A 14,935-nucleotide genomic window follows, 5' to 3' on the forward strand; every position below is an offset into this window, starting at 1 on the left:
ACTTATGAATTGTATGTTTTCACAGGTTTGTAAACAGGACAACACTAGGGTGAGATTTAGTATGGTTAGCAAAAAACAAAATCCTGTGCAAATATAAAGCCCATGAGCCAAAGTATGGAGGTGGGAGAGCTTGCCAACAAAGTGATCAAAAAAAATGAACAGTGGCTGAAACTTTATCAGAAATTCTTGCCATTTCCCTTTTTTTCTTACTCTTCATTTCTAATAGCATCTTTATAAATGGCTTTTTTTTTTCAGTATTAAAATCTAACAATAATGCTATGTCCAGTGTAGGAAATTTTTGCAAGCAGTTTTGGTAAAGAAATGGAAGACCTAACCTTTTATTGCAACATATCATACAACATTAATTATAGGCCTAGATAATAGGATTACCTGCAGTTTCAAGGCACTTTACAAGTTAAGCTTTCAACACAATGCAGATAAATCTAACATTATTCCAATACTAATCGTTGATACTGCTTTTTTTGTGTGTGTGTTGGGGGGGGGGGGGGGGGACGACTGTCAAATTTCAAGCCTCTTAAATCATAATGTGCGGCACTTAAAATGTACTTTAAGATCTCAGGAAGCTAGAAACAAAATTACATTAATAATGTTAAATAGTTAAAATTGGAAGTCAGGGAAAGTTGGATTTGCATTGTGGATGTGGTTAAGCTTTTAAATCTAGCTCTTTTGTTATTTTGTGATTAAACATATTTGTTACTGTGTCCTTTAAAATAATCCAGTATTCATCAGCATATGAGAATGATGCCTTACATAGCATCTCAGTAGCTGCAGGTGCCAATGGTGTTCCCCAATAATAAGAGAGATGGAATGTGCAACGCTATGTGCAGTCACAGCAGTTTTAAACTGTTGTAGCTAATTTGTTTATAATCTCTGCAGGTGCAGAAGAAACAACATGAAGTTGTTTGTGAACAGAATAATTGAAATACTAAATATTGTCAGTGGTTCACAATTGTAGAGGTAAATACAAAGCTGAGGTCTTATGATATCTCCAGTTTATTAAAGGCAGAACTACACACTTGCTTTATTCAAGAGCAGGTTATAGAATAGGTCGGTTGGAAGAGACCTTCAAAGATTGAGTCCCACTGCCTGACCGCTTCAGGGCTAAACAAAAATTAAAGCATATTATTGAGGGCATTAGCTAAATGCTTCTTAAACACTGACAGGCATCGGGCATCAACTCCATGTCTAGGAAGCATGCTCCAGTGTTTGACCACCCTAATAGTAAATATTTTTTTCCTAATGTCGAGTCTGAACCTCCCCTGGTGCCATCCTCATGCGTCCACAGGTTCCTTCTCTGATTTCCCTGCTCAGGAAGTTGTCGAGAGCAATTAGATTGCCTTTTGGCCTTCTTTTCTCCAGACTAGACAATCCAAGCATCCTCAGTCTCTCCTCACTGGACATGCCTTCTAGCCCTTTTACCAGCCTTGTTGCCTTCCCTCTGGATGCTTTCAAGGATTTTAACTTCCTTTTGATATCGTGGAGCCCAGAACTGCATGCAATATTTAAGGTGAGGCTGCATCAGTGCTAACTCTAGTGGGAGGATCACCTCTTTTACCAGCTGTCTATGCTGTGTCTAATGCATCCAAAGCTGTGGTTTGCCCTCATGGCTGCTAGGGCACACTCCTGACTCACGTTGAGCCTCCTATTGATAGTATGGTATTAAATGGTGTCATACAAGGATAACAAATATGTTAAATTGGTCGGAAAGGGTGTGGGGAGGCCTTCATGTGAAGTTTTTAAGTTTGAATCAGAAGAACCAACTATTTTAACGAAGTTGTCTCACTACCCCTTTTGCTGAGGTAGCTCTGTAGAGCACAAACAAAATGCAGTGTGGATGGTACCCTCTGTGGGTGGGTAACTTAACCTTCTGCTTTCCTGAAACTTTGGGCGAAACTACTTGTCTGTGTTGTAGTGAATCTCCTGGTTGTTATGTGTCCGTATTGTTATTACAGTCGTTAGCGGTGGCTTTGTTTATTTTTACCTAGAAAGCTGTATAATTTGCAGGGTTGTGGAAATGAGACTCTCATCGTAGGGTATTTCACAGCTCATGGGCTATTGCTTGCTGTGCACGAGTTGGTGGATAATGGAGCAGCATAGCATCAAGTGGTGTTTTTAGGACTATGGTGCCAAACTTTTCACAGCAGCCCCTCAAAGTGGGTTGTGGTTGTTACAGGCAAGCACATGTACCCTGTATATGACTGCTATAAAGGGTAGTCTGGCCATTTTGAAATAAATCTGGGAAAGGGGGGAAATCTGTGCACAGTGAAAAGTGTTTGGTTAAGCTAAAATAAGACTCTTGAAGCATAACCTGCTATTCTGATACTGGTGCAAATGGGGTCAGTGTCCCTAGAGAAACCATGAAGAGAAGCCTATAGGAATAATTTTCCAAGTTTCCTATCAGGGAGGGCTTACAATGGAACATAAGTGGATGACAATTAGATAATCATGTAGACCCAACATGAAGAGTAGAGAAATAGTAATTGTGCAGAGGGGAATCTTTAAAAAAAAAAAATTAGGCCAGGAACTGAAGTGCCTTGAAATTTTTACAATTAAGTTGACACTTCTATGTCTTAAATCGATTCTAATTGATTCTTTTTTTTTTTCTTTTTGCTGTAATTGAGTGTAAATTGCTTCAGAGTAAATCCTTGAAGCATTAGTACTATCCACAAGCAAGTTTGTTTCGTTTTAAATAAATGGATTGGGGAATGCATGGGCTCGGAGATCAGTTTCTGGAGATCTAGAAATGGTTTTTGTATTTACTGTATGTGGAAAGGATATGATGTTTTCATGCAGTCTTGGACTGAATAGAGGTACTGTTCAGCAGCCCTAAGAGGAAAGGACAGTGCTGTGAATCTTTGGAAACATTTTGAAGTCAAAAATGATTCTTTGGATTGAAGTATTACAAATAAAGTAAAATAAAATTCAAGTATTTGGTTACCCAACTCGTAAACAAGGAGGCCCCTGCATTATATTGTCTGAGGTGTGGAACTGATTTAAAGATGCTGTCTTCCCTGGCTCCTTTTGAAAATGGGATTTCTTTAGGGTTGAGCAGCTGGTAAACAAAATGGCCATGGGTGTTCTCACCTGGATAAGAATAGCAGTAATAGGCTTATGCTCATCTCAAGGTGATAATCTGATTGAAAATAGACAAAGGATTCAGAGCTGTTTTAAATGAACAGATAAGCTTAAAAAACAGGTATACCCAGATTCTGCTGTCGTGGGAAAATCCTACAGGGTTCAGATCCAAAGTCCTATATTCTGTCTTTGGCAGTAATTGGAGTGCTTAGGAAACCATGTAATAGCAAAACAAGTAAGATGTCATAACTGATTGTTGCTTAACATACTAATATTCTTGATGCACAAGGAGGAAAAGTCCCATGTCTTGTCATGTCCCCTCCCCTGAACTGTAGCCAAGGTACTATTTCCACTAAGCACTGTTTGCCTTATCTTGCAGTCCACCAAACCAGTCTTAAATTCTAGCTATTTCTTCCAAGATTGTTTTGTGTAGCTCTTACAGACTTCTGTCCTTGAGCCAGTTGTGAAACCCCATTTCAAAATTCTCTCCTTAGTTCCCTAGATGAATTATGGCTAACAAGACTTAACTTCCAGTTCCTGGTAGTATTTCTTATTAGTTAAGGTATCTAGAGCTCACTTCCTACAACAAAATATTCAAACAAAATTTGTTTACACAAACTTTTGGAAAATCGAAACAAAGGAGTTCAAACTTAGATTGATCTGTGGTTTGGAATTAACTAAAAGGTGTGATTTTTCTCCCTGCCACTCAGTACACTTAGATATCTTCCAAAGAAACCATGCTTGACTAATGAAACAAGAATAGAATTAATAGTGAATGCCTTTGTGAAATGTCATAGCTGTAACTGGGGAGTAAAATAAATACAGTGAATAACCTGAATTGTGCCTGAAATGCCAACACGCTTAACTGCTGTTTGGACCTATGAATCTCTTTCCACCCCTGTTTTTCCCTTCCTTCATCTAAAAGTTCCTGTTCTCTAGCTTCTGCTAATTTTGCTGTTAGTAGTATCATTAAAGATGAAAAGATCCTTTTTTTGGTAACTGAAATGTGGCAGGTGAAACATGACTTAATCAGTCTACGTTTCTTGAAGTGCTTGTCCTGACAAATACTTGTATGTATTGTTTCTTGTGCTTGGAAAAGTATTCTTTTCCATGCCACAACTTATTTGGAGGAAGTGTGCTGATTTTTTTTTTTTTTCCTCAGATTTTGGCTTGGGTTCTCGTTATTTGTATTTTTTTCATTTTGGGATGGAGTGGCAATGAAATTTTGCACAAATGCTTTTTGTTCTTTTAATTGTTGTCTAAAATGTTGCATTTCTCTCTTGCTTATTCCTGCATCATTAAAAATTGAAAAACAAGTGGTTTATGTGCAGAAATAGTGAGTCACGATTTGGATACTTTGAAGAAGAGTTAAAATACAGAGCACACCCTTTGAAATCTAATTTTTGAGTGTAAGAAAGGACACTTGCCAAGTCTCATGAGGCTACTTTCTGATATTCTATCGAATACCTGTTTTGTTTAAAAGAACATGTTTTAAAAACAAACGTAGCAATTTATTTTAATTGCAGGTGGTTTTTTATATGAAATATGTTCAAGATCAGATTTTTCAGTCTTGTCTTTTGCCTTTGCCATGTATTTAAATTGTACATCTATAAATGTTAGTAAAACGACCAGCTTTGTAGTATAATGCAGTGTAATTCTCAATCACATGATACTGTCAGTTTTCATTTAAAATGAAGTTTTTCAAAACTTATTTCTAAATGAACTTAATCAGATTAACTTCATTTAGTCACATCTGTTCATGATTGTTTTCCCCTCTTACTAGCCATACAAATCATGAAATTAAGCTAATTATATACCATTATCAACTGCAAAGAACTAGTTTCACAGTTTTATACCTTTTAATTCCCTGCTGGAAAATAAGACTTGTTTTTTGTTAATATGTAAAGTGCAGTAGCTTAAATGGATTTCCCTGCAGTTATTGCCAAAGAATTAACTAGTTTATTATTGTTTTTTCACTATTGTAAATTGGTTTTAAAACATTACATTTTATGTGTTTTCATTGATGGCAACACTTGTCATACTATTGAGAAACGTTTTCCAAATAGAACTGCTATATACAAGTAATTGTTGTACAGATATAAAGCAAAAGAAATAATTGTCTTGTCAGTGTTTATTGATGGTAACATCTGGTTTTTATCTTCTCTGTTCCTCCCTCTTTTGGGGGAACTGGGGGGTACTGTCCTCACACAGGTGATGATGAGCAGAGTGATTGGTTTCATGAAAATGAATCTGGTGGAGCATGTGGAATTACGGGGGTCATTCCGTGGTGGGAACAAGAAGACTCTACAGAACTGGAGAGAGAATTGCCTGATCCAGTCTTTGAAAGTATCTTAACGGGTACTTTCCCCCTTATGTCCCATTCAGGAAGGAGAGGTAAGTAACAATCAATCATATGCAAACAGTGGAATCACTTGGGTACAGTAGAAAGGTGTCTGTGGGTTATACAGAATGTGCTGAATGTTGACAAGTTCTTGGAATTACCAATTTTTCTTGAATTTTCGAGATATCATTAGGCAGAAATAGTCAGAAACTGTCAATGATTAGGATAGTCAGAAGGTGTAATACTTGGCTTATTTTTATAGCCTACTATTTTATTTATTGTCTTGATGTTTGCATTGAAAAGAAATAAGCATTATTTAAAGTGAATCTTTAGAGTTCTAAACATCACGAAAGCCAGGAACAGACTATATAAATTCATAGATTCACAGGTTTGAAAAACTAGTGTGACCATCTGCTTTGCTTTAATGGTCAAGCTTTATTGTTTGTAGAGAAGAGGTAAGGGTTCAGAGTAAGGATTGGGGTTGTTACTTAGAAAATTATCCAATATTTACTTTAAAATATTTTAAACAGCTGTGGATCCAGTGTGTCCAATGGTAAGTTGTTTCAGCATTTGATTGCTTTTACAGCTAGGTATCCACTCTTGTTTCAAGACTGAAGTTGTCAGACCTCAGCTTGTTGCCACAGAATTTTTTTGTACCTCTTGCACAAGGATCTCCTTTCACATTCTTTTATGTAAGCAATGGTCAAATCAACTTTAAATTATTTCTCTGCACACTGAATGCATTGAACTCTTGTGAGACTTATTTTCTGGATGCTTGCGATTTTTTTCTGTGATCTTGGTCTAAGGATTAAATGTGGTGAACATGCATTCTGGTACTAATACATTTGTAAGTGATGCAAAATCATTTTCCTACTGTAGTTTGGTATGTTCTGCTTATGTAGCCAGTTGTGTGTAGAACCAAGATGGCATCTATAGACAGATTTCATTTTCATGGCAGCTTAGCTTTTCTTACATATTTCCCATTCTGTGTTCTTTGTTTCTATGGGATTTTTTTAATGAAGATATTTGAAGTTAGATTAGTAGATTGATATGTAATGATAAATTTTCTTGGTTGTATGGTGTATAGGAAATATTCTTTAATCACTCCTTCCTTCTAATTTGTAGGTTTCCAGAGTAGATTTAGTCATCTTCATGGAATGCCAGCAAGAAACATTAAAAAGGCTTCAGGAAACCAGAATGCATTGGTAGGTCCTTTCATTATTATAAGCTTGTATGAGCTATTGTTGCTTTTTTGGTTTATAAAGGAATATTCCTCATGCCTGTTTCCTAGTGTTACACATAGGTAATAGAAAGGTAAGACTACGGTGTCACTGCTGCTATGGAATATTTCTGAGTACTTGAAAGGCAGAAACAGTCTGAGATTGTTCATCAGTAATTATTCGCACTTCATGAAGGGAAAGGATCTTTGTTTTTCTTTTAGTTAATAAAATTTTCAGTATATATCATGTGTGTATGAAAATGTTTCTCCCCTCTTGAAAAGAAAATCAAACCAAAGTTATTTCAAGTTTATCTAATACTGAAAGTATTCTAGGATGGGTATGTGTTATAATACTTTTATTTTTTTATTCTTTCCCTTTCCAAGGTCTGCTTTGAAAATTTGTCCTTATTTTCTTTTGTTTGATTGACAAATTCTGTTGGTTGACTAAAGGAGTGGGCATATACAAAAAACATAAAGCCAGGTAGTGATACACCTGTAACAGACATCACAAATTCCTTTGGACTTGAGACTGTTCTAAGGCTATGACTACACATGAGAGTTGTTTGTTTTTTTTTAGTGTTTCCAACTCTAGGAGTAATACTTATAAGTGAAGGAAAAAATCCAGCTGTCTTTGCTTTTATATATAATCTAAGTCATTGCATTTTCCCATAGCTTTTCTCTAAAGTAAGATTCTAATGAGTTTCTAAGATATTTTTTTTTCTTTGGAGGAGGGCATGAGGAGAAGAGAGAGTTGATATCTTAATTTAAAATGTTAACAGATATTCATTGTAGTGCAGTCTGTTCCTTTCTTATCAGAATAGTATTGGGAAAACAAGGAAGACTTGTGGAAAACTCTTTTATGCTGGGATATATTTATTAAAGTGATAAATACTGTGGCATCAATGTTCTCTATTTAAGAATATTAAATGTTTCCATGTTTTCAGTTGAACAAAATAAGGTGCTTCTGAGAAATGTAAGAACTATTGTATGTGCAGGGAATAAAAATGAACTGGTAGAAATTTAACTCATTTTGAAGAGGGACGGTTTTTATAATTGAACCCTCTGTCTGATAATTGCCGTTTGGAGCTGAATAAGGTGCCTTAAAACCTTGGCCTATGATCTTTGCTGTTAGTGGTCGTGAATTAGATGAATGCTGTCTAGTTCTTGGTTTCCTATCTACCTATTTTTATTTTTGGTTCAGTGCTTGCTTGAGCATATCTGGGATTTGTAGCCCATTTTCTAGGCTTATTGCAATTTCACTCTGGTATTTTATAGGAGCTATTATAACTGATAGGTTAGCTTCATGGTATTGATGATACATGGCTTAACTACCCTAAAAAGGCCTTTTCCTCTAAATTGTAAAAAGGTGATTAAGTTTCAGTTGATGAAGATATACTGTGAATGTGTATATATAATAAAAAACCCCTACTATTTATTTTCTGCTGAACTTTTGGATTGTCCTTAGGAGCCCATTTTGTCTTCCAGTCATGATCTCTCGTATATAAAGATGATATCATATTTCCCTTTGTAACAAATATGCAAGCTGATCTACTGAAGACTGGTAATTCAGTTGCCTCCAGTTATTAAATATATCTTTTACGTAGCGTTGTGAAACAAAGTTGACATGTGAACTCACCTAAACCACTATGTTTAGCCAGGAGTGCACATATAGAAAGGATGTGCAGTTTGCTCTTCAAATACAGAGTTTTCTGACCTTCGTAATGATTATGTTTGTGGGCACGTCTGCTGCGTCTATCTTTGCAAACATAGCTGTATAGGCCAGAGCTCATCTACTTATGTCAGTGATTGCTTCTTAAAGAAAATCTTTTTTAGATACTTCAGCAACAAAAAGTCATATAATACCTGTGACATCTGATAACATAGAACAAGAAGTAATTACTGCTCTTAGATGGTAACAGTGAAGGCGAGCAAGAATGCTTTTAGAAAGATTAATATCCTGAGAAAAGAACACTGTAGACTCAACTCATTGAATAGAGTTGTGGTGTGACTTATTTCTTTCATTTTTAACAGTAAGGAGTCTGATGTCTGTATCACTGCATATACAGACTTTTAAGGGAGACACAATAGAAAATGGAATTTCCTGCCAAGATATATTTCCTAGAACAGATATATAACATACTCTATTCAGTCTAAGAAAGTGTTACTTTTATCTAGGAAATGTGAGCATATACATAGCCCTTTGCAAACAGTCTGTGTGTGTCTAAAACTTTTTTGGAAAGATTTTGTTGAAGGTTCATGAGTATAGCAGCTAGTGAAGTCTTGAAGAGACTACTGGTTGAGGGAATGCAAAATACATAACTATGATAATACCTTGATTATCAGCCTCTAGGAAAAATTGTTTAGGTGTCTTAGTGTAAGAGAAACATCAGGCTAAGGGTATGATTTTTACTTGCTATATACTAAGGAAACTACCAGCTTTAGGTCATTTTCTCACCCCCAGTTGTAGAAGCAATGGGAACTGAGAGCAATGGAAAAAATGCTGCTCTTTGCTGACCAGTCAGTGAACTTTAATTTGAAGTAGCCACATCTGATATGCAGTTTGTCCAGATGCTCTTTCTGCATTTTATTGACTAGTTGTATAACTTAAACAAACTCTTGGGCCTTTCTATCATCGGTTTATTGCCTTTTAGTCAAAACACTTTTTAAAATAATTGTATAACACTGGTCAAACGAGAGAAGTAAAAACCAAGCATGCAAGTGCAATGCAAATACTGTGGAAATCCTTGCATAACCTAACGTGCAGGTTGAATGAGTTGTCATAAAGAAGGTAGGAAAAAGCAGAGCAAGAAAATGAAGATAATCATCACAAGTGCTTCTATCCTTTGTATTGTTCAATCTGCTTACTGAAGAAAGGTGTCTTTTTTTTTTTTTTATGGAATCCACAAATTAAATACTTTGTAAGGCATATATTTTGGCATACAATTATAACGTCTGCCATTTCGTGTCTCTGTTGCTTTGCTTTGTGATAGCATCATTTGTAACAGAACATTCTTGGAAAAGAAATAGAAAGACTTGTGGCTATGGTTTTGATCATGCCTGTGCCTGCCTGTGTCATGTTTCTAGTAGCAATTTTGAAATTCTAGTCAGAAACATGATACCAGTACTTTCAAATCATACCAGAATTTAGCAAACTCTTTTAACGTATATTGCATGAAATTTGGTTGTGTTTGGTTGAATTATGCAGTTGCATGTGACCTGGTTCTAAATACAGTTCGTTGGCCAGGATAGGGAGAGATGTTGTAGAGTTCTGTCTAAGGTCTCTTACATGTTTTCTTTTCCAGCCTTGATTCTCTGTCTGGGCTAATACCTGGGAAGTGATTTCACTGGGTTAAAGTGCAAAAAGCATGACCAATAACAATGACGCTTTCTCTCAGCTCTGCCTATTTTTCCATCCATTATTTTTGTCTGTGTCATAGGTTTCGATTTTCATGGTATTGAAGAAAACTTATTTTAAATCTTGTATTTGTAGGATTTTATTTATATTTTATTTATTTTTAGCACAGTTGTACTATAGTATTGGGCTTGACTATATGTAGTTACAATTATTCAAAAAGTGTGCAAGGAATGAAACCTATATTCTAGATACCCGTTATCCAAAGATCTAGCGTCTGGGGTATGTCTGTCAAATGCTGCGACTTTTTCGAAAGTTCCAAGATAAGAGCTTCTATTTTTATTAAAAAAAAAGAAAAAAAAAAAGTGAAGAGAACTAGAGAGAGCTCATGTTTTTTTCTTAACTGCTCTCAAAATAAGAAAATCAGTTGCTAAGTTTTTTCTAACTGAAGAAAAAGCCAAATGTGTTCGGGCATTTTTTTTCCTGTCAAAGTATTTTGGAAATTGAGTGAAGTGATACCAGAAGAGTAACCCTGTTACAGATCTAAAGGAATGTTTCCTTAAAAAGCAAGTTGAGCATTGTTTTTACAGGGTTAGTCAGAAGCCTCTTCATGGATGCTCTGCTGCAACTCTTGGGAAAAACACCAATTCTCAAGTTTAAATTTGATTTGGTTTTATGGACAATTCTTTCACACTGAATGTGTGACATGCAGTCAGATAAAACAATTTAGTTTCAGTTAAGTGAATAAAATAACTTAGCTGTGAGATTTCACTTATTTTCTTCACATGACAACTTCTGTCATTTGGAGCAATAGTCTCTACTTCAAACTCTGTAGAAGACTGAGTGATACTAGGTGATGATATGGATGATACTAGATACTATCTTATCTAGCAGGATATCAAAACAGTGTGGTAACAAAGATAAACTCATGTTGGATTCCAGCCTCTCTCAGTCAAGATCAGGAATATTAGGCCTCTGTGTATGCAGATGACATTAGAAACTTTATGCTGCTAAAGCTGTGAAGGAATTAGCTTTTAAGTGAGTAGGAGCCTTTGCTTATTTTTTTTATAATGGGTTTTTGTTACGTTGCTTGTCACCAAAAATATTTTTAACTCTACTTTGAAGCATTTCTTGTTCCACTTTTCCTTTTAATTTTTTAATGTTGTGATTTCTCCTCGTTTTGTAATTGTTTTCAATTCATATCTACTTATGAAAAATGTAGTGAATAAGGCATGCTCTTTTAATTTTCACTTTAGTTAACTCAGTATCTTAGTTTCATGACATAGAAAGGAAGGAAGGACAAACTTTCTTGTGGAGCTGGTGGCTTCTTGCATTCATGTGGTCCCTGCAGCTAGGGGTTTTCAGACGGAGGTAAAATTGAGGCTGTTAGCAGAGGAGGTGCTGCTGTAACGGCAGGTTAGACCCCACCTTTCATTCTTGCAGTGTTCAGTCACTGTTGGCTAAAATGCTAGTGTTCCTGAAGAATGAGTCAAATAGCAGTCTTCTAAACTTCAGAACTTGATCATGTTGAAATAGCTTTGTTTTTTAAGAAAGCAAAAGAAAAAAGCTGCTGTCAGATTTCTAAGCTCCATTATAAACGATGTAGGTTTCAAAAATGGGGTGTAAACATTGAGGATGATATCAACTTATCTACAATGTTCTTAACTTCATGTATCTAATGTGTATTGGAGAACTGCTTACTGTTCTTACACCTGCCATGTATTTCACATAACAAGAAATTATTTTTTTTCCACAAATTAATTTAAGTGCATTTTTGCTAAAGCTTTCACATATACTGACATAAACTTGATATAATTTGTTCTACCTGCCATGGTGAGCGCCCGATGGAAGAGTAAGTGCTTCTTAGTGACTTCAGTAATTGCTTTGTATAATTACCCATCAAAAGAATCGTAATTGTGTCTGTACCACATTTCATAGCAGTTTAGTATTCCTTGAAGTGGTACTGCACTCAAGGCACAGTTAAATATTGTGTGATCATTCAAGGTAGTGTACCAGAATTAGAAGATCAGTTTTGTCACTATAGTTGTCAGTGATGCAAAGTACTTTGAATTCCATCTACCCTTTATTAAATCTGAATGGTTTAATAGTCTGCCTTGCAACCTATGTTTGTTTTAACCTGCAGAGTATTTTGTGTAACTTATAATTGTCTAATGAAAAGCTATAAGCACCTTGGTATCATCAAACCATGCATAGCTACTACTTGGAAAAAAAAACACAAAACCATACTTATGTGAGCATGGTTTTGAGGAGGGAAGAAAGTTCCCTGAATTTTTCAGGACTGACTCTGCTGATAGTTGATATCTTGTGGTATTTTCAGTAAGGAAACTTGAAACTGAAGACAGAACAGATCCTTTTCTTTACAGAGCGGTATGATTTGTTTAGGATGTTTTTCTGAAATCCTCAAATAGAATGAGTTGCAGAAATGAATACTTACTTAAATACGTTTATTCAACATCACAGACTGTGATGCCAATTTTATATGAATGGTTATAAGCAATCCTGGAGTGGAAGGGCCATTTCGTGAAGGTAATCAGTCAATTAATAATGCTTCAGGTTTTGAGGTGAGTTACAGGAAAATATGGAATGCCTGCATTTAGTGGTCTCTTGATATTTTTCAATGGAAAAGCCTATATATAGTGCTGGTATGATCTTTTCAAAAGCATAATGGTCTTTGTGTTGTATGTACTTAAACCATTTGCTCTATTACTCAATTACATGTGATATATTGGACAGGACAACATTTAATGTATGTACATATATAAAACAAAAACAAGACAACAGGTATATAAACAGGACAATAAAAAAGGTTTGCTGACATCAACAGATCCAAATGAGTTGGAGCCTTTCAAGTAATTACTGGTCCTTGCATTTTAGTTATTGTCCCTTCACTTAGGACACAGTATTTGTTGGTTTTTTTGTTTGTTTCCAAGTGAAGTGAGAGACCTTTGTAGACCCTCATAACCAACCACATGAGCCCTTTCAGTGCAACAGTTTTGATAACTGCTCAAAAAAAGTTTTACTCAGCCGCTTGCACTTTGATTCAGAAAATTGCAAACTTTAACTTGCTTCTGATTACATGATTTTAGTTGTTCATATATCCTTTTCTGTGTATTAACTGTCCCTCATTTGTCAGGTGTTTTTAAAACCTGTATGCCTAATTATGAAAATAACTTCCATTTTCTGTTGTTTCTCAACGTTGACTTAACACTCATGCAGATAGTAGTTTTGAAGGTTAAGGGAGAAACTTATCCTCAGTTCTGAGAACTGAAAATTGTCTATTTAGGCATTTTTTACTTCCAACTGATGACCAAACTCTTGCAACTGTCTTGTTTTAGATGTGTATTTTTAAAACACTCATAAAATCAACTTTAAGAGCATTAGGAAAAAAACGTGTTCCATTTTTCTTCTTCCCTTGACCTCTTCCTGTTGCATTGCTTAACTCTAAAAGACCTAGTACACAAAGACCTAAACAAATAGCTACAGTAATTTGATTTTTTTTTATTCTCTATAGAATGGAGTCAAATTGGAGAGAAGAAACCTTTTTGCTTGTTTGTTCTATGCTACTGCACTTTTTGAAAAAGAAAGGACTTGTGTGGTGATTGAGATTTTCTTGTCATACTCCTGTCTTTGTTTCTTTTTAAATCTGGGATCTAATCATTGATGTAGGCCTAAGGCAATTTAAGACAATTTACAGTACCTAGAATAACTTTAAGAGCATTGTCTGTGAAAGTTACAATAAGGCAGCTTTCCTGTGTGCTAAAATGTAGCTCTTAAGTAAAAGATAAAAAATGACTGCATAAAAACTAAATTTTCTGAAAAGCTGGCATTTCAGTGTTAAGTTGGGCATAAATATTTTAAAATATGTTGTTATCCCGTGTTCAGGAGAACAGAATACTTTCCTATATTTCGCCAGAAAGTGAATAAACTGTGTAATAGGGACATCTCAAATAATACTTTAAAATTGTAAAGGGTTTATTAAAGCTTTCATTGTATACAAACTGATATCTTTATTAAATTAATTCCCTTATATCAGTGATGTATATGCAAATTTTCTTTAAGCTTTAATGTGATTTCTGTTGTAGAAAAACAAATTTAGCTTCATTTGCGTAGGGTGTTTTACTGAATTTTGTATTAACATTACTAGAATGTGGAAAATGTTTTAAAAATATTTGGAGGTTGATGGATTAGTACTCTTCAAAGGGAAACAAAACACTAAATATTTCTAATCCTGCATTATTTACCGCTTGGGTGGTTAAATGCTACTTTAAGCCCCATAAAATTAAAAGGGAGAAATCTGCCAACTGTAGCAGGAATTGGATTTAGGAAGAGTGGTACAGAGCCAAAATATTGCTACAGAATTAGATGTCAAAAATCTTCTTTAATAGTAGATATATAGTTCACAGTGCCTGGTTATGATTAATACATTTAATCTAAATCACTGAAAGTTGCTCTCTCCTTTTCCATAAAATACAATAGGACACAAATCAGTTTTACTGTAGGTGGATAACAATTGGAAAATAATGCATCTTCCCGCCCAATAAATTGTCAGTTATACCTTTTAACTAAAATCGATTCATCTTTCCAAAATTTATTACAATTTCTTATAATAAATCTTTTCAAATGTTTATTCATTTGCTTTTTGATACATCTGTGCCACTTTTGCTATGGTCTAATGTTTTTTCTTTTGATTCATTGTAAATTAGAAAATCTATTTTGAGTCAATTTTCTAGTTAAGAAGTTAAAATCTATAACCTAGCCATTTTTTCATGGTCTCCTTTGCACATTTTAATACCCTTGAACTTATATACAATCCAGTAAATTCTGATCAGAAGGTGATTAAAAGACTTTCCACTGCAACTTCTTGACTGAGGGCCAGATTCATAAAACAAGTACTTACAAGATTGTT

General features: G+C 35.0%; 1 protein-coding gene across 2 annotated transcripts in view; it reads left to right on the top strand.

Annotated features, from left to right (window-relative positions):
* The window catches only part of GPATCH2 (G-patch domain containing 2), a 123,215-nt gene that overhangs the window by 16,728 nt on the left and 91,552 nt on the right, over positions 1–14,935 (top strand). For both annotated transcript variants that reach the window (XM_083828866.1, XM_083828867.1), the window contains exons 4-5: positions 5,308–5,490; positions 6,563–6,642. In XM_083828866.1, the coding sequence (XP_083684992.1) occupies positions 5,308–5,490; positions 6,563–6,642 (263 nt within the window). The remainder of the gene's footprint in view (positions 1–5,307; positions 5,491–6,562; positions 6,643–14,935) is intronic.

Source organism: Anser anser, assembly GCF_964211835.1.
Source record: "Anser anser genome assembly, chromosome: 3".
NCBI classification, from domain to species: domain Eukaryota; kingdom Metazoa; phylum Chordata; class Aves; order Anseriformes; family Anatidae; genus Anser; species Anser anser.